The sequence below is a fragment of the Squalius cephalus genome (assembly GCF_949319135.1).
Source record: "Squalius cephalus genome assembly, chromosome: 4".
In the NCBI taxonomy this organism is placed as follows: Eukaryota; Metazoa; Chordata; class Actinopteri; order Cypriniformes; family Leuciscidae; genus Squalius; species Squalius cephalus.
Window position 1 is genome coordinate 34,028,445 of NC_137125.1, and position 18,927 is coordinate 34,047,371.

An 18,927-nucleotide genomic window follows, 5' to 3' on the forward strand; every position below is an offset into this window, starting at 1 on the left:
TGTCTCCACCTTCAAAAGTCCCTCCTCCAAAAATGCCTATAAGACACCATGCACAGTTATGTACTTTAGATTTTGTTGGACGAACCGCAGCCATGCTCAATAAAGAAGAACTTCTGTTTTGAATGCGATCTCAAAGTCTCCTGGTCTTGCTTTGAAGAAGAAAAAGTTTCCTACACCTGTAAACCAAGAATTACTAAACAAAGATATGTTAATTACTTAATTTCTGGAATTGTATATATTCTGGATTACATGTGTTGTATTACAAATGTATAAAATGTTACATCTAGGTTCCAATACAATAGTATATAAACTGAGAAAGTTCTGTACACTGTGTTTTACATTTTGAGGCATAGATGATGAGATTCAAAGAAGATTAAGTCAAGGAACCCAGGTGTCTGAGATTAACCTTTTGTCTTTATGCACCTCCTGAACAGTGTCATTGTCCCCAGTTAAGCTATGATCATGTGAAGGTATGAGTGATCCTGTCAGGCTGATTGGATTGGCATCTATGCATTTGAATGACACTGTTATGCTGATGAGATCAGATAACGAGCTGACTCATTTACATGCCACCTCTATGTAAATCCCTCCCCCTTGAAAGGTATATAAACTACAATTTAAAGTCCCCCTAGTTAGACTTGATGACTGCAGCTACCGACAGCTCGTGTTCTCAATAAAGAATCCTGCTGAAGAAACAACCAAATCTCCTGGTCTTCGCTTCTGAGTTTCCTACACATGTAATCAGTTACTACCCAGCAATGGATATAGGATATACAGACATATACAGATGGTTAAATAAGGATCCTCATATAGATCATTTTGAAGAAATAATATTTTACTGAAAACACAAACAAAGGAATTTTTACTATATATTTTCATTATGATTCACCTGCTTGCTTGCCGCTGCTTTAAATCCAGCTTTATAAAGAAACATCCTACGTGTTGGGTTTCTGTGTTTTATGGCTTTCCATAGACATATTAATTACTGTACAAATCCAAAACCCTTACCCATCACAGAAACGTGCAAAATCAAAATGTTTATAAGATTTACAATTTAAATCGTTTATAAGCCTTTCTAATTAGTGAGGACCGTAACATGTCTTTATTAGTCAGTTGTCATAATATTTCACTATATGAGGACATTTGGCCCCCACAAGTATAGCCAAACCTGTACACACACACACTCCCAGCCTCCCTCTTTTCTTTTTCTGACTCAGCATAGAAATTATGTATGTCGGGTGAAATCACTATCATACATGATCACCACATGAGAAGTTGTTGGGTGGCACACCATTGTATTACATTTCTTCTGTTATATAAAACCCCATTTACTTCTACTGGACCCACAAAGATTGCACAAAATGGGACAGCGTGTATAAGACTATATTAAACAACTGTAAAAGTTACAAATATGAATACAAACCTTCTGTTGCAAATTTTAGATTGTTAATGCATGTTTATTTGTTCAATATTTTTTCCAACTTTTTAATATTTCCAGGTACTCTGGTTTTCCCCAATCCAAAGACATGCAAGTCAGGTGAATTGGAGACATCAAATTGCCTGTAGTCTGTCTGTGTGTGTTGTGATTGACTGGCTACCTGTCCAGTGTTTTCCTGCCTTTAGTCAAGACACTGGATCTGGCCCAAGACACAACTTAGGCTACATCATCCATCATCCAAATATCATCTAAATAAACCTTCCATATTTTTAATGATTTAAACAATAGAGCAATAATACACCATTTTTAAAGTTAGTATATGGTAAAAGCTCTGTTCACAACACTTCACAATATGGTTTATAAAAAAAAATTCTGTGCTTAAATATGACCTCTTGAAAATGAAAGAAAATGGATGATTTAGTTTGACTTTATTTCACTTTCAAGACAAAACAAACAAAAAGTAAAATACAACATCCAAACAACATCCAAATCAGCATATAAGTTAAAAAAAACAGATGTATCTGTAAATGCATCTTGATTAAACTTTGCTCATTAAGAAGTAAGTGCCTTTCAGTCTTGATTATTGCAGATGAAGAGCTAACTATAAACTGGTGCAGATACTAGTGGTCTCTTGGCTCTTTTTGTGTCCTGGTGGTCGTTTTCTGCATCCAAGCCATGTGACATCAGAGGTCCTCATGTTTTTCAGGTGACTCACCAGTTTGGACACCTTCGGAATTAAATTCAGGCACATCCTTGTTCTCTTCTGAAATGAAAGAGCAAAATTATAGAAGTATACATTTATTCGTAAAACTTAGGTGGAAATCTGCCCTCTTACTCTAACTAGTCTCATTCTAAACATGCTTTTAGTATCTGTGTGGTTCCCAGATATTGAAAAAAGGCTGAACGTCACTGTAGAAATGTTGCTTTTCTTTTGAAAACCTCAGTGGTGGTACAACCAAATGCTCAAGGAATTGCTCACCAAAAAATTAATACTATAAAACTATAACCATTTTTGCAATTTCTTCATCTTTTAAGAATATGGTATGCTACTGCATTTCAAATTTAGCCTGTGTTATCATTTACACACCCTAATGTTGATTAAGCTGTATGATTTCTTTCATCTGCATTCCACAAAACCTAATTTTAATTCATATTTATTTAGGTGAATTCAATCCAATGACAGTACATTCACTTAAACGCTTAAACAGGGTATATGCAGGAATCTTGAAGTTAATTTTAATACCTTTTCAAGACTTTTTCAAAACCTTCTCAATATTTTTTAATACCTCACCGCCACTTCAAGCGTGGCCACGAATTAATAATACCTCAGCAGGATATACTAATTTGTTCCCTCGTTTTACTGTATTGTGGCCACGTTGTAAATTTGTAAAACGTGCTGAGGTATTATTAATTCGTGGCCACGAAACAATTCACCTGAATATTCACCAATTCACAAAAATAGGTCTTTTAAATGAGGGAGGGAATTAGTTCAACGTGTCCACGATTTATTAAAACGAGGGAACAAATAAGTCGTCGTGACAACTAATTATTTAGATCAGTGGACAGGGCGCATAAGAACAAACAGAGAGAGAGAGAGAGAGAGAGAGAGAGAGAGAGAGAGCCCCGGCCGCGCGCGCGCACTCTCACCGCCTTCAAACAACACGAGCGCTGTATTGCTCTCTCTCCCTCACGCATATCAATACAATAGTAAAAGGTCGGAAGACCGATTGTGTTTTATAGATTAGTAGTTTGTTCATATAAAGTGTTTGATTAGCAAATACATGTTAAGGAAATGCATAATACAAATTGTATGGGTTAATGTAAAGGTAAACGGACTCTGCGGGTAAAACTGTTGTGATGAAACTGCGCGTGCGTGGGGTAAAACTGCTGGGGTGAAACTGCTGGGGTGAAACTGCTGGGGTAAAACTGTGGCTCTGCGGCTCTGCAGACAGATATTATTGCATTCTGTTCATGCGTTCACCAACCTTCTCTTAAAACATTTCGGTGCATTGTAATACGCACTGGGAACGCCAGAGCGTACATTGTGCTTTTGAACTTCCGCCCGCCTGCCCGCTCTGGTGCTCTCAGGCAATTTACGAACGCACCCACAATAGTCTAGTTTTTTATGTACCTGTTCGTTTTTTTAATAAAAATGACTAAATTCACACACTTTTACGATGTTTTTGGGACTCAAACTGTTGGACAGCTAATTCAGAAAAAATACTTTCAAAATGTATGACTTTATAAAGCCGTGATAAGACTTTTTAATACTTTTTAAGGGTCTTAATTTTCCTAAAATTGATTTATCACCTTTTAATACTTTTCAAGACCCCGCGGATACCCTGTTAAAGCACCCAAGACTGTCAGCAATAAAGTACATGCAGCTTATAGTTTTCCATGTGCTCTGATCAAATTTGGTTGAAAACAGCCTGATATCAAAGCACTTGGAAAATGATCAGCGATACCATCATACTTTTTTTGCTGACATGGGTACTTTATTAAAGTAAGTGTTAAGTTAAGTCACCATCTAATTGCCATTGTATTGAATTTATCTAAAAGGATATTGATTAAATGATCACATTTTGTATTCTGCAATAACTTGAGGGTAAGTAAATAATAAATAAACAGTGCAAGTAGCTATTCACACCAAGAGTGAACATTCACTGTGGACATGGTCTAAAACAAGTAGCACACTAGCACATAATGCTTCCTTTAACCTTAACACACTCCTTGCTGTTCTTTAATACACACTGCTTCCAATTGTTCACATATCTATGAAGGCATGAAAGAGTATGGTCCAACTCCAATCATTGCCATTAAAGTTTTACCATGTGAGACAAAGCAAACCCAGGTAAGATATGTTACATAATGTTTATGAGCATGAAGATAAGTGATACCTGTGCAGGTGCCTTCTTCATCCTTATAGCCATCAGCACAAGTGAGGCAGCTATTGGCACCAGGTCCTTTGCAACCGGAGCATCCGGTATTGCATGCTGGGATATAAAATAACAGTAACACCTTATTTTAGTGGCGTGATTAATGATAAAGCTAAAGTAATACAGGGTACATAATTATCATTATTTCAACAAACCTTTACAGGAGAATGAACCATCTGTGTTTAAGCAGTATTGGTTATCTGCACATGGAGCTGAATCTTTGGTGCACTCATTGATGTCTGCAATAAAGAAAATTTGAAAAATGAGGAAAATGCAGGACCAATACAGGTAAAGACAAATATGAGACGTAGAAACATACAATCACAAATATTAAACATCCAAAAATTTACGAAGTGTTTAATAAACTGGGCCTCTTACAAGGTTGCAACATAATTTTAAGAGTGAGGTCACATTTTGGCTCAAAATCAATAGGTCTCATTCAGCAAATTTGAAATCGGTGTACGACAATTTTCACAAACAAATCATGATTCACCAAAAACTTTGCTCTTTTTTTATGGGGAGAATTTTTTTTTAGGAACTGAAACCCCACATAGGCAAAAAGCAATCTTTCATATATTTTATCACATACAGTGAAAGAGTACGAAAAGAGAAAAGAAAGAAAAGATATGCGCATGTACAGCTGGCTAATGAGAGGTCTGCAATCTGGGTCTGTATAAAAGGTGTTTAGTATTGTGTTTGAAATGGTTTTGAGAATGACACTTGGCATTGGTCGAGGATCTGCAGAGAGCGGCATATGTTTGACGATATGAGTGACGAAAGGCTGTAAAGGAAAGGTTGTGCAGAAAGCCTTTATATAGAGATGGTCTGGACGCGTTTTATGCAAATGACTAACCTCAGGGCACTCATTTACAATACTCCAAATTCACTAAAAATACAACGAGATTAAGAACAAATTCATGTGCCTAAGCACGTGTTGTGAATTGGGCAGAGATTTTTCGTGAGAAGTTCTCCTGTTCGTACAAATACGAAATAATCCACACAATTATTAGTGAATGAGACCCATTGAGTGGGGAGGGTTCTTTATTTGTTATTAAAAGGTCACAATGCTAAAACCTTTTTAAAAAATAAAAAAGCATAATTTTCTTTAATCAAAATATAGATAATAGTTTAAATATAGCTTGTGCAGGGCAAAATAATCCTGGTACTGGCATAGTTGAAGCTTGGGGAAAGACTACACAGCAGATATTTTGAATGAAGGTGTGCATCATGCCTGGCACTTTACAGTTGGTTTTATGACTAAGTCATTCTCTTCAAATGCTATTGAAGTTAGAAACATGTGTAGCAATGTCGTATGTAACTTTAGAGACGGTCCCTAACTGTGCGAATGTCGGATATCCAGTGTCAAGCCAACTTTATGCCAGTATTTCACTGGGAATCACTCAGCGTGAAACTTTGCACGTACGTTCATATTCTGAGTCCACTTGCCTTGTTCCTACATCTGGTATAGCCTACATCCCCAATAAGGTGCGAGTTTGGTATTTTTTTATTACTGTATTAGTCCATTTAGTGTTAAGTGTCCTGACCGCAGGGGAATCCTGGAGAATGACATATTGAGGGAAACACTAGTACTGCAGCACATCACCGCAATATAAAGTTAAGAAAACTAAACAACCGAGAGAAATATATGTCTATTACCTCAGATTTAACATTTTATCTCTACATCAGCATCGGGGAATAACATTATAATCTAGTTCACGGTAGAGGCTGCTTAAATGTGCAAAACTAACTGTGAAGACTTAAATGTTAACACCGCCTTTGTGTCTTTATCAGCTTTTCCATATACTGTCCCTGATCATCATCACAAATACTTACCGCTTGCTCCATTTCTGTAAATCCGTTTTTATGAATGAATGAATGACTCTCTCACCCTTTGCTCTATAGTTTTCTTCGTCAACAGCCACTTGCACCTCCTGCAGGTGAGGTCGACTAACAGCTATGGAGATTGTCAATCGGCAATCTACTGAAATTCCTGCCGTTCCCGGATGTGAAATGTTGAATTTTCTGTTGAATTTGAACCACTGAATTTGTGGAAGCGAATTTGTAAAGCGAAATAAAATGGACCGAAAATTGCCTGTCGAATATCATAGGTTCTATTTTTAAACAGAATGAATATTGTGGAAGTGAAATCTGAAAGGTGAATATGGATTATTGAATGTTTATTAATGAAAACATGTGTGAAGTGTTTTGAATTGAAATATTCACAGCTTAAATATACAACCATGTTGAATTTCAGCCCATAAAAATGCAAGCAGGGTTAATGCAATGCATATTTTTTCAAGTAGTGCAATTCAACAAGCTTTTTTGTTTCAAAAACATTTGTCATTATTTTACTTCCATACATTTAATTAATATTTATTTGGCTGAATTCAATCCAATGACAGTACATTCACTTAAACGCTTAGCACCCAAGATTGTCAGCAATAAAGTACATGCAGCTTATATGTACACATTTTCCATGTGCTTTGATATCAGGCTGTTTTCAGCCAAATTTGATCAAAGCACTTGGAAAATGATCAGCGATACCATCATACTTTTTTTGATGACACTCATGGGTACTTTATTAAAGTAAGTGTTAAGTCACCATCTAATGCCATTGTATTGAATTTATCCAAAAGGATATCGATTAAATGATCACATTTTGTATTCTGCAATAACTTGAGGGTAAGTAAATAATAACAGTGCAAGTAGCTATTCACACCAAGAGTGAACATTCACTGTGGACTTGGTCTAAAACCAGTAGCACACTAGTACATAATGCTTCCTTTAACCTTAACACACTCCTTGCTGTTCTATAATACACACTGCTTCCAATTGTTCACATATCTATGAAGGCATGAAAGAGTGTATGGTCCAACTCCAATCATTGCCATTAAAGTTCTACCATGTGAGACAAAGCAAACCCAGGTAAGATATGCTACATAATGTTTATGGGCATGAAGATAAGTGATACCTGTGCAGGTGCCTTCTTCATCCTTATAGCCATCAGCACAAGTGAGGCAGCTATCGGCACCAGGTCCTTTACAACCGGAGCATCCGGTATTGCATTCTGGGATATAAAATAACAGTAACACCTTATTTTAGTGGTGTGATTAATGATAAAGCTTAAGTAATACAGGGTACATAATTATCATTATTTCAACAAACCTTTACAGGAGAATGAACCATCTGTGTTTAAGCAGTATTGGTTATCTGCGCATGGAGCTGAATCTTTGGTGCACTCATTGATGTCTGCAATAAAGAAAATTTGAAAAATGAGGAAAATGCAGGACCAATACAGGTAAAGACAAATATGAGATGTAGAATCACACAATCACAAATATTAAACATCTAAAAATGTACAAAGACTTTAATAAACTGGGCTTCTTACAAGGTTCTAGGGCTGCATGATTAATCGAAATTAAACCGCAAGCGATTTGGCAAAGGCTGCAATTATTTTCTGCGCAGCTTGTCAGTGCAGCACGGCTGATAGTAAATGCTAGTAAATGCTGCTACATCTGAACACCAGAAGGCGCTCTCGTGTAAACATGCCAAATATGCCCCTCAGAAGTACATAACACACGTCATTCCAGGAAATCCCTATGGGCATTATACTATCGCTGTAGCTGAATAAACAGAAGATTGAAATGCTTTGATTGATTTATTAAATGTTGTCTTTTGTTGGACAAGAGGTTCATAAATGCTTCTCATGTTTGGAAAGATGTTTGACGCGTGTTGCTTTTTAAAATGCACGTTATAAGCGACTCAAACTTGCGTGCTTTCAGATGGAGGAGCATTTACTACGTATCACAGAGCCGTACGCCACTGACAAGCTCCGCATAACAAATAATCGCAGCCTTTGCGATTTCATAATCACAATAATCCAAAACGGTTAAGCGCGATTTCCATGTTAATTGCGATTAGCGATTAATCATGCAGCCCTACAAGGTTCCAACATCATTTTTAGAGAAAGGTCACATTTTTCATTCAGCTTGCGAACGCACAAATTTGTGTGTGAAATCGGTGTAGAAACATTTTCACAAACAAATCAGGAAATCACCAAAAATATTTTTAGTTTATTTTGAAGTATTACAATTGATCATATTACTGTACAAATGTCTCCAATAAAAACAATAAAAAAAAAGATATATAAATGGGTCAGAATAATAAATGGATGACAGCATATGACTATACTCTCTGTATCAATGAAATATTTTAAAACAGAACTAGAAAAAAGCACATGCAGAGTTTTCCATGCGTTTTGCAGGCATTAAATAAAGTAAAAAAAAAAAAATTTATTCCCCAAGTCATGGGTTCACTGTAGCCATCATGAGAAGCTTTCTTACCGATGCATGCTCCTCCTTGGTCTTCCTCCCAACCATTCCTACATTCTTTACAATCCTGATTGGTTCCTCCAGTGCAGGTAACACAAGACTCATGGCACTCTCAAAAAATAAATAAATAAATAAAATTACAAATACATAACTGCAAAAAAGTCAAATAATCACAAATATCATCAGCATAAATCATAAAAATTTGCATTGACAAATTTACATCATAATGGCTTTACCATTTGCTTTAATAACAGCATGCACCAATTCACCTATTTTTTGTATTTGATTTTTCAAAATTCTAAAACCTTTTCCAGATTTTAGATTTTAAATTCCATATTTTCAAGGTGGTCTCACTTTTGGAACCCAAAGTATATGGATAAACTCAATTTCACAAATATTATAACTAGGACATACTAGAACATTTAATAGAACATACTGTGGATATAAAAAGTCTACACTTCTCTGTTAAAATACCTAGTTTGTAAAATTGAAAAAGATAAATCATATCAGAACTTTTGCAACTTTGCACTAATCATCAACCTAATGTGGAATAGTCACTTCAGGTGAAGACAGGTATACTATAAATATCAGTTTTTCCTAGTAAGATTTTTCTGACATAATCTTGGTTGCATGCAACTACAAGATCCATGGGCCACAATGAGCTTACAAAGCATCAATGGAATCTCATTGTTGAAAGCTACATCTACAGACGGTCATCATCATCAACAAGTGGAGATAGTCAAAATTAAGACTAATGACTAGTCACTAAATTATTGCCAGTACCTCATTGACTTGCATTCAAACGCATGCGAATGTTGGAAACACAAGCTCATGTGAAGAAGTTTTGCGTATTTTGCTGCGCTCCAAAGTTCAAGTTTAGTTAACTCTGACCTGCACGACCAAGACATGTGACCAATAGAAGACTGATACCCCACAGCATGACCTCTTAGCTGAATTAAAAGAACACGAACTTTTTGTAGTAAAGTAGATTGTATATTTTTACATTCTGAATTGTTTATGTAGAATTTATTTATTTATTTATTTTTAAAAGGTGCCACAGAGTTTGATGTCATATAACAACCATTGTAGAGCCCGTAAAAATGTTACATGCTCTCCTCGCTCAGTGGATGACTGACTCTCCTAGCGCAATAGGCATCTCACTTTCATCAAGGAGCGAACAAAAATTAAGTTGGCAATTCAAGGAACACTTATTATTATTATTATTATTATTATTATTATTATTATTATTATAATAATAATTATTATTATTATTATGTTACATTTAGGGGTGTGACGGTTAGTATATAACCATGAGACCGACGGTTATAGTTGAACACCGTCATTAGAACTCTATAACCGCCAAAACCGTGTTATTAAAATATTTTTTACAAAAAATTTTTATCATAGAGAATGTTTAAATACTAATTAAAAACAATTGTTAACAGTCTGTGTTATTAATGGTCTATGTCGTTTCCAACTGTATTTGATTCTTTGCCAAGTAGGCTACCCCTTTACCGACCGCCAATCATTTGAGATAGAAATAAAAGCTATGACTATGATATAGTGAAGTTTTACTTTGTAGAAAGCCTTTCTTTAAAGCGAATTTTGTTTTGTACAAATTGTATCTTAATTTTAATAAATGTTTCATCAACCAATTGCATGTAGGCCTATTTAATAAATAAAAATAAAATATAGTAGACAATATAATAACCGTTACATTGAGGCGCGGCACGCTGTGTTCACTTGCATTGCAATGTTAAAAGCCTTTCTTTAAAGCGAATTTCGTTTTGTACAAATTGTATCTTAATTTTAATAAATGTTTCATCAACCAATTACATGTATTTAATAAATAAAAAGCAAATATAGCAGACAATATAATAACAGTGACATGGAGGCACCAGTGCGCCGCGTTCACTTGCATTGCATTGTTAACTAGAGCGCATCTCATCGTAAATGAATGAAACTCAGCGTAGGCCTACACAAATATTAATTTTATTTTTTTTAATTTAGGCGATCAAGTAGCTAATCAGTGTCTGCTTGTTTATTCAAACGTCCTATAACAGACGAACGTCGCAACAATGTGCAGCATCCACCTGGATGATGCGACAGCAGCCATATTGCGCCAGAACGCCCACCACACACCAGCTTATTGATGGAGAGGAGAGTGATGAAGCCAATTAGTATATATACTGTATATGGGGATGATTAGGAGGCCACGATGGATAGAGGCCAAGGGGCACATTTTGGCCAGGATGCCGGGGTTACACCCCTACTCTTTTTCCGAAGGACAGATGAGACGTTTCACTTGCATGAAAATAGGTGCATACCACCACCTAATATATTGCAGTGTGTAAAATCATGGCTATGTCGTTTGCTTAGTGTGGCATTGGATGTTCTGTGGATAAAACCACCTTAACATTGTTCAACAGGTACATTTTTATTTTTTTATTTGCACTTATGCCAGTCTTTTATCCCTTGTGCAACCTTTTGGACATTTTTGTCATCTTGTTTTTTTTGTTTTTTTTTGCCTGTGTTTTTTTATTGGAATTTTACTATTTCACACCCATTTCCTTTAATAAATCTATTTTAGGTCCCCATTGAAACCCATAAAAACTGAAATTTTTAATCCCAGGGCCATTTACCTATAAAATGGAGCAGTCTTTGTTAATAGACTAATTTGTGAATAAATTTGTTAATAACATTTCTCCAATTTTTTTTTACCAGATGGAGCCATATTCTCATTGTTTGGCCTATAAAGCAAATACTCGCTTTATTCCTGTTTTCTGCTTTTGTATATTGTGTGTGTTGGTATGGATGTCAGAGTGTGGTTTGTATGCGAGTAAAAAAAAAAAATTGTGTGTGTGTGTAGTATTTGAGAGAGAAAAACTCTCCTGTACTGCAAATCTCTTTTGCCGTTTTTTCTCAGAAATGTGTCACTTTGGTATTTAGTAGCATTGCATAGGTTGCAATTTTTTAAATTAAAGGTACAAAAGTTCTGATATGATTTATCTGTTTCATTTTTTTTTTATCACAAAAACAAGCTGTTTTAGTAGGGGTATGTATACTTTTTATAGCCACTGCATATGAGGGTAATCAAGTTGTTTATTTTGTGTACCTTTGCACAAGGAGAATGTATCATTCCTCAGTTCACTAAAATATCCATCACTGCAGTCCAGACAAAACTCTCCTTCATATCCTTTATCACAACTGCACTTCCCATTTCCAGCCCTTGTTCCGTCTCCATGACATTTGCCGTTCTCATGGCACGGTCTTTCCGCTCCTCCAATGCAACCTTAAAATAATGCAAAATAAGACTTTTTTTCTTTCTTTTTTTTTTTACAAGATAAGAAAACATCATCACAAGATTTGAGCATTAAAGTCTCCAACAACATAAGTCCATGAATGGAAACTCTTCTATCTACACATTCAATTGCATGTGTTCCAAGAATGTGGATGCAAAAGCTATGAAATATGGTTTATATCCCATTTCCGTCAGCTTATAGCTAGCTACCTGTATCAAGATTAATGGATTACAGATTTGATGGTTACTCTTTTGTCTTTCTTCAGTACTGAGATTACAGTAATCCAAGAACATGTTTAGTATATACACTGGTGTTCAAAATTTTGGGATCGGTAAGATTTTTTATGTTTTTAAAATAAGTCTCTTCGGCTGCATTTATTTTAATAAAAAAACAACAACAAAAAAAAAACAGTAATATTGTGATATATGACAATTTAAAATAACTTTTCCGTTTTGAATATATTTAAAATGTAATTTATTTCTGTGATGGAAAAGCTGAATTTTCAGCATCATTACTCCAGTCTTCAGTGTCACATGATCCTTCAGAAATCATTCTAATATGCTGATTTGCTGCTCAAGAAACATTTTTTATAATTATTATCATCAATGTTGAAAACATTTTTTCTAGCAAAATCAAGCTTTTGTAACATTAAACACAACCGTTCAAAAGTTTGGGGTCAGTAAGAATTTTTTGTTGTTGTTGAAAGAAATTACTTTTATTCAGCAAGGATGCATTAAAGGGGTCATGAACTGGATTGTTTTATTATTTTATAATGTTGCCTGGGGTGCCTTTATAATGTTAGTATGATTTTTACATCAAAAATTGTCATAATTTATAAATAAAAGCCATTTTTCCAAGCCTGATTTCAGCCTCAGATTTGAACGCTCCGTTTTAAGGGGCGTGTCTGCTGTGAGACTGCAGTGCAAACGCCCACTGCTGTGATTGGCTGACATGCTTGCATATGAAATAGCTAGTATTACATGAACTCTCTCGAAAACTTTTACTCCGTTTTTACTATTAGAGCTATCGAGATTAACAAATCGTGAAAAGTATCGTTTCAAGCATTATATTTAAATCTATTCCATCACATGAAAGGTTGCAGCATGATGAGCACTACTGACTGAGCAGATGACAGACAGTCTGTTGATCGCGTAAATAAAGATCTTATCATTGCAACGCAATTTTTGCACTCTCACAAATGCTTACACCAAATCACAATGCAAACACGATGTGAATACACAGTAAGAGCTTCGTTGTGTAGTGTAACAGTGTCATTATTTCATCACGAGTTTGGTAAGTGTCCAGATAAGCTCTCGCGGCTCGCGCTGTGCTGTTTGATTGACAGCTTGGGCGAATGGAAAGGGATCGTTCTTTGATCGCTTTCTGTATATAATTTAATAACAGTTTAAAAAAGATTATTTTCATAATAGGCTACTACGAGAAATTATGTGAAGTTGATCGTTTAGTCACTGATGCATAAACAGTATTGAACGATTTTAAGAGAAAGATATCTGAACTTGAATAATTACACATCAGAAATCACTGATCGCAGATCAGGCATTAGAATACACATGGTTACTTACATGTTGCTGGCAGATCCGTCGGGAAATTGTGATTGACTGATTTAATAAAGTTTAACCATGCTGGAATCCGAAGGAAGCTTATGCCGACTGTCTTCTTCCACAAACAGGCACGCACAATATTTAGTAAACAGCATGTTTATTGCTTGGAAGTAGCTTGATCCGGTTTAGCAATTATCATGTCGTCCTATGTTATTTAGCATGTTTGGGCGAATCGGTGGGCGGGGCTAAACAGGCCGTGTTGAAGTAGGCGTTGATCTTCTTTTGTGGAGGCGGTGTTTTATCCTCTTTGACGTCATAGTTCCCCACTTTGAAAAACGAGTCGTTTGCTGAGCCTGATGTCTATAAAAGCTTTTATTGGACTAACAAGGTAGTTTTCAGTTCTGAAACTTACAGGATATTATTATACTATGATGATCTCTTATATGTCAAAAGCTCAAGGAAAATTTGATTTCTCAGTTCATCACCCCTTTAAATTAGTGGTCGACCGATATATCGCCGAGGCCGATATATCGGCCGATATTTGGAATTTTTTAGATATCGGCATCGGCCGATAAATCTTTCCGTTTGGCCGATATATTTCAAAACAGTTTGTGACTGTGCATTAGCGCTTTTTTCCACTGACGCGAACAGAGCGAGCGTGAATGAACTGAATACACTCGCTCTGCTCCGCCCAGCACCGTAAGACAAGCCACTCAGAAGTGAAGCAGACATCTGACAGACACAGTAAATGACCATTCGCATTCGCTGTCTAACCTGACGCTACCTTGTGTTACACACAAACACTCCGGCGTGCAGCAGAGTCTATTCAAACAGTACAGTGATATGTCAGATCCGCAGCCCAGCGGTAGCTCCAGTGGGGGTCACAGATGTGATATAAACAAATTCAAACAAAACTGAAAACATTTTACCTCACAAACAGTCAAAAATCCTGTGACTGGCTGTCCCTCAGATACGCGCGTTGTTCTCAGGTTACATTTAAACTAGACGCTGTTTTCCAACGGACTCGCATGCACGGAAAAGCTGGGTCGCGTGCATTACAGATCAGTTGGTCGCGTGAGGTGATGAGAGGAGAACACTATGTAATAATATTACGTTTGAAAATAAATCCTTGAAAATGTTATTCACTATCTTCTGTATTTATTTATCCATGATTGGCGTAATATCGTGTGTAGTATACATTTTCATATGTTCATGTATGTCATGCAAATACATGTGACGGCTTGCAACGTTTTAAAGAAACAAACAAGCAAAACTAAACACATAAATCATTATTATTTAAATATACTTGAAGTAAAACAACCTTAAAAAGGTTGAACTATTTAAACTATTTTAAAGTAAATAGTGTAAATAAACTATGTGAGATTTATGTTTTGTATTGTACATAAAATGTATGTAATTTCACATACTATTTTGTCATTAATTTATGAATATTGTTAAGATTGGTTCATTAATGATAAATGTTATTTGTAACCTGCAGTAAGCAGCAGTAAAAATTATTTATGTGACTGAAAAAATGACTAAATATTAAAGCAGACAAGAAGTTGTACTAAAACTTTATTTATTGAAGTGTTACCTTACCTTTTTGTTTACATTTTAATTTCTTAGTAAATATTTTTTATTGCAAAAAGAATTTTGCATAAATAGTATGTACAATAAATGTTCATTTAGTTTCACCAATATTCTTTATGTCTCTCATTTACTGTATTCACATACTGTATATTGTATCGGCCTCATATCGGCCAATCGGCCAGATTGCTTTCTCAATATCGGCATCGGCAACGGCCATTAAAAATCCCATATCGGTCGACCACTACTTTAAATTGATCAAAAGTGACCGTAAAGACAGATGTTACAAAAGCTTTCCATTTCAAATAAATGCTGTTATTTTGAACTTTCAATTCACCAAAGAACCCTGATTTTTTTTTTTACATAACTGTTTTCAACATTGATAATCAGAAATGTTTCTTGAGCAGCAAATCATGATATTGGAATGATTTCTGAAGGATCATGAGACACTGAAGACTGGAGTAATGATACTGAAAATTCAGCTTTGCATCACAGGAATAAATTACATTTTAAAATGTATTCAAATAATAAAAAAGTTATTTTAAATTGTAATAATATTTCACAATATTACTGTTTGTTTTGTATTTTTAATCAAATAAATGCAGCCTTGGTGAGCAGAAGAGACTTATTTTAAAAACATTAAAAAAAAATAAAAAAACTTCCGATCCCAAACCTTTGAACAGCAGTGTACAAATTAAGTAAAAATACAAGTGTTTGTAGCCTAACACAGTCAGGCTTAATTCACTTACTGTTGCAGTCAGGACCAAATGAGCCTTTAGGGCAGCATACTTTGATGGTCTCTATACAAAACCATTTAAACAGATCTGGGTGTTTTGTTTTTCTGCAACAGAAATGCAAACAATTCTGTTAAGACTTCATTTATTAATTCGATATAATAACCTAATAACTAACTAAAATGCATTTAATAAATAGATGCTTTCAATAATGAGACCGAAGTCCAAAGTATACATCCATTGTCGGCGTGCCGTACAGTATCGTGAAAAAATGACATTAACAGAGTCTGTGCAGACAGTCAATATGCAGACAGGCTTTGTAAAAACATGGTGACTGTTTTTATTGATTTTTTAATTTTTTTTACCTGATCTGCCAATCATGATTACACACAAAAAGAAGCAGGTCTTAATGAGAAAATTTCTGTTAAAACAATTTAATTTATGCTTCTCAATCAGAAGGCTGCATCCTAGTAAGGCACCATTTCTAGGTTACAACGTCATCAAGAGACACTGAAGGCCGTCTCAATTCTAAGGATCCTTGGAAGGCAGCCTTTGTTTCACATCATTCAGAGAGAAGGACTTGGCACTGAATGAAGGATGTGAAACAAAGGCTCCTCCAATCACCCACAATCCTTTGCACACATTCCAATTCATGAAAAAGAATTACAGGAAAATTATTTAGCAGTAGGAAGTTTCAGTATAGTATTTTTTCATTATAGTTTTTTTTTTTTTTAAGTTGAGTGTTCATCAGAAGGGTCCAAGACCCTAGGACTCTTGTCGCACTTGAACCATGAATACACAAAAAACTTTAACGGATTAGGAGTTTTGTCCTTCCCTTGCAGATCAATTTGACCCCCTTAGGAATGAATGGAATGCTTCAGAAACACATAGAAAAACCTAAAAATGCTCAAAATTCAAGCAAAAAATGCTAGAACTTTACAAACAAATTATTTTATAATGTCTACATGTGTACCTGAATGCATACTTAAAGAAATGACTCTAGGACCCAGCGGAACAGCTTATTTGCTCCAAATAGACATAGATCTATAGGCTGTCTAGTGGCAGGAGTCACGAAATATCATGTTATATAATTTTTTTCCACAAGAGGTCGGCAAAGACACCCAATGTAAGATATTTTGAGCTGAATTGAAAGGTTTATGCATGAAATTGAAAGTTATTTTGAATTTAAGTTGAAGGAATGTAAGGAATGTACTTAAATTACTATTTATTTATTATTGATCAATTCTAGTAATTTAAAGGTAAATTTATATATATATATATATATATATATATATATATATATATATATATATATATATATATATATATATATATATATATATATAAAATAAAATAAGCTTTCTGGATGAAAAAAAAAAATTAAGTATAATTTTAGAGCTTCGGGTCATTTTGACTTACAAGGGAAAGATTTGTTAAAAAGTGCGAGGGAAGGATGAAGGTTAAAAATGTTTCATATACATTTTTTTATAATTCATATAAAGTTTTTTTTGTACCGTGACTGCCGAGGAAGAAAAGCTTTATGACATAGCCATCCACCCTTACTAGACCATCTCATTCAATACTGAGGAGGACTATAGCCTAGAAGCCTTAGAAAGACTGATTTTTAAATAACTTTTTTTTTTCAGGGAAGAAAAAAAAAAATACAGGCCTAATTGAAATGCAGGCTCCTAAGTTCTGGCCTGTCCCACAAAATGCAAGAAAGCTGGTCACCATACCTAAGTATACAGTGATGCTGCTGCTTTGTCTTTCAGAGAGCGGTAGACCTATACTTGACAACAGCTGTAGCATCACAAAACAGCTGTAGTGCAAACAGGCCAAATGAAGAACGCTCAGAAAGGCTTGCCTACTCAACAGTGCACGAGACGTGTGCACGCAGTATACCTCAGCCTTGAGAATGAAGTCTTCAGTTACTATGGCACAAATTCTCCATCTGAGTTCCTGACCTCTTGAACCACCATGTCTCAAAGTGTTCCTCGTTTTCCTCCAACATGTGGTTGCACTCGAAACTGCTGCTGTAACAGGCGCCCTCCAGGATCTCCATCAGCCTAATCTCACTGAAGAAAACACACATTTTAGTCAATGACATTTACAGTAGTGCATTTTTATTAGTGCACACAAGTAAATGTTGTTTTGAGATGTTTTGTCAAATGTAATTCTTCTCACCTCGACTCGTATTTGGAGAGTTTTCGCTCTTCCCATGCTGTGTTTCCACCACCAAAATTTTGATTCGCTGTTTTTTCAAGACCCTGCAAAAAATGCATAGGCTAACACTTAACATCTAAAGTGAACCTAAAGAAAAATATTTGGACACTTGCATCCCATTTTAACAAATTTGAATGCCATTTCAATTAATGAAGCATCTCTGATGCCAGACTTTCTACGAACTAACACTTTTCTGAACAGTATGGATTGTTTAATCATTTTAAAACAAACTTTAATTAATGAAATGTGTCGCTTTAAAGGTGCTATCTTTATTTTAGATATGTATGGAGATGGATAGTACATACCTTGTCAAAATTGTCGACTAATTGTCTGCATGTTGAGCATAATGCGTTAAAGTCCTTTGTATAGGTAGATCCAAGTGATAGAAACAAAATAACAAACATCAAGTAAAAAATATTATATGAGAGTAACATGGTTTCATCAAGTGTGTGGTCTAGCTCATATGCTGTCCAGTAATAAAACGCTGTTTTTATGGGCTTGTCTCCAGCTAGTTAAGATGCCCTGAATTAACATCTAATGCCTGAAATTATGACACGTTAATAATAAAGATGTGTAGAATGTCACTTTTACATATTTCCATGCCGCTACACCAGCTAGACATTCGATTCAGATTTCCGCGTCAGCCCTTCGGTAACATTGTGTCTTTATCTAATTGGAGAGTTTTCCTGCCCATCAACGTACGAGCCAATGAACTGCCTCCACGCTCAATCGTATCCGACTGCGTCAAACACGCAGCACTGTAAACCACGCCCCTACAAGTTACGCCCCCTCCAACAAAACAACCAATTAGGGA

At 35.4% G+C, this 18,927-nt stretch overlaps 1 protein-coding gene across 2 annotated transcripts; it reads right to left on the minus strand.

Moving 5' to 3' along the window:
- Positions 1-1,414: 1,414 nt before the first annotated feature.
- Positions 1,415-18,781, minus strand: creld2 (cysteine-rich with EGF-like domains 2). Of its 2 annotated transcripts, XM_079868918.1 has the most exons (12): positions 18,705-18,778; positions 18,419-18,472; positions 18,075-18,157; positions 17,855-17,965; positions 15,906-15,997; positions 11,821-11,997; positions 8,718-8,816; positions 7,540-7,623; positions 7,346-7,441; positions 4,530-4,613; positions 4,336-4,431; positions 1,415-2,201 (listed from the first exon to the last, which is right to left on the minus strand). In XM_079868918.1, exons 4-12 carry the CDS (start codon positions 17,950-17,952, stop codon positions 2,122-2,124), a joined length of 906 nt encoding a protein of 301 aa, XP_079725044.1. In that variant the 5' UTR covers positions 17,953-17,965; positions 18,075-18,157; positions 18,419-18,472; positions 18,705-18,778; the 3' UTR covers positions 1,415-2,121. The 2 variants fall into 2 exon arrangements, with proteins under 2 accessions (XP_079725044.1, XP_079725043.1); XM_079868917.1 differs by having other exon boundaries at positions 1,419-2,201; positions 18,419-18,781.
- Between the last annotated feature and the right edge of the window lie 146 nt (positions 18,782-18,927).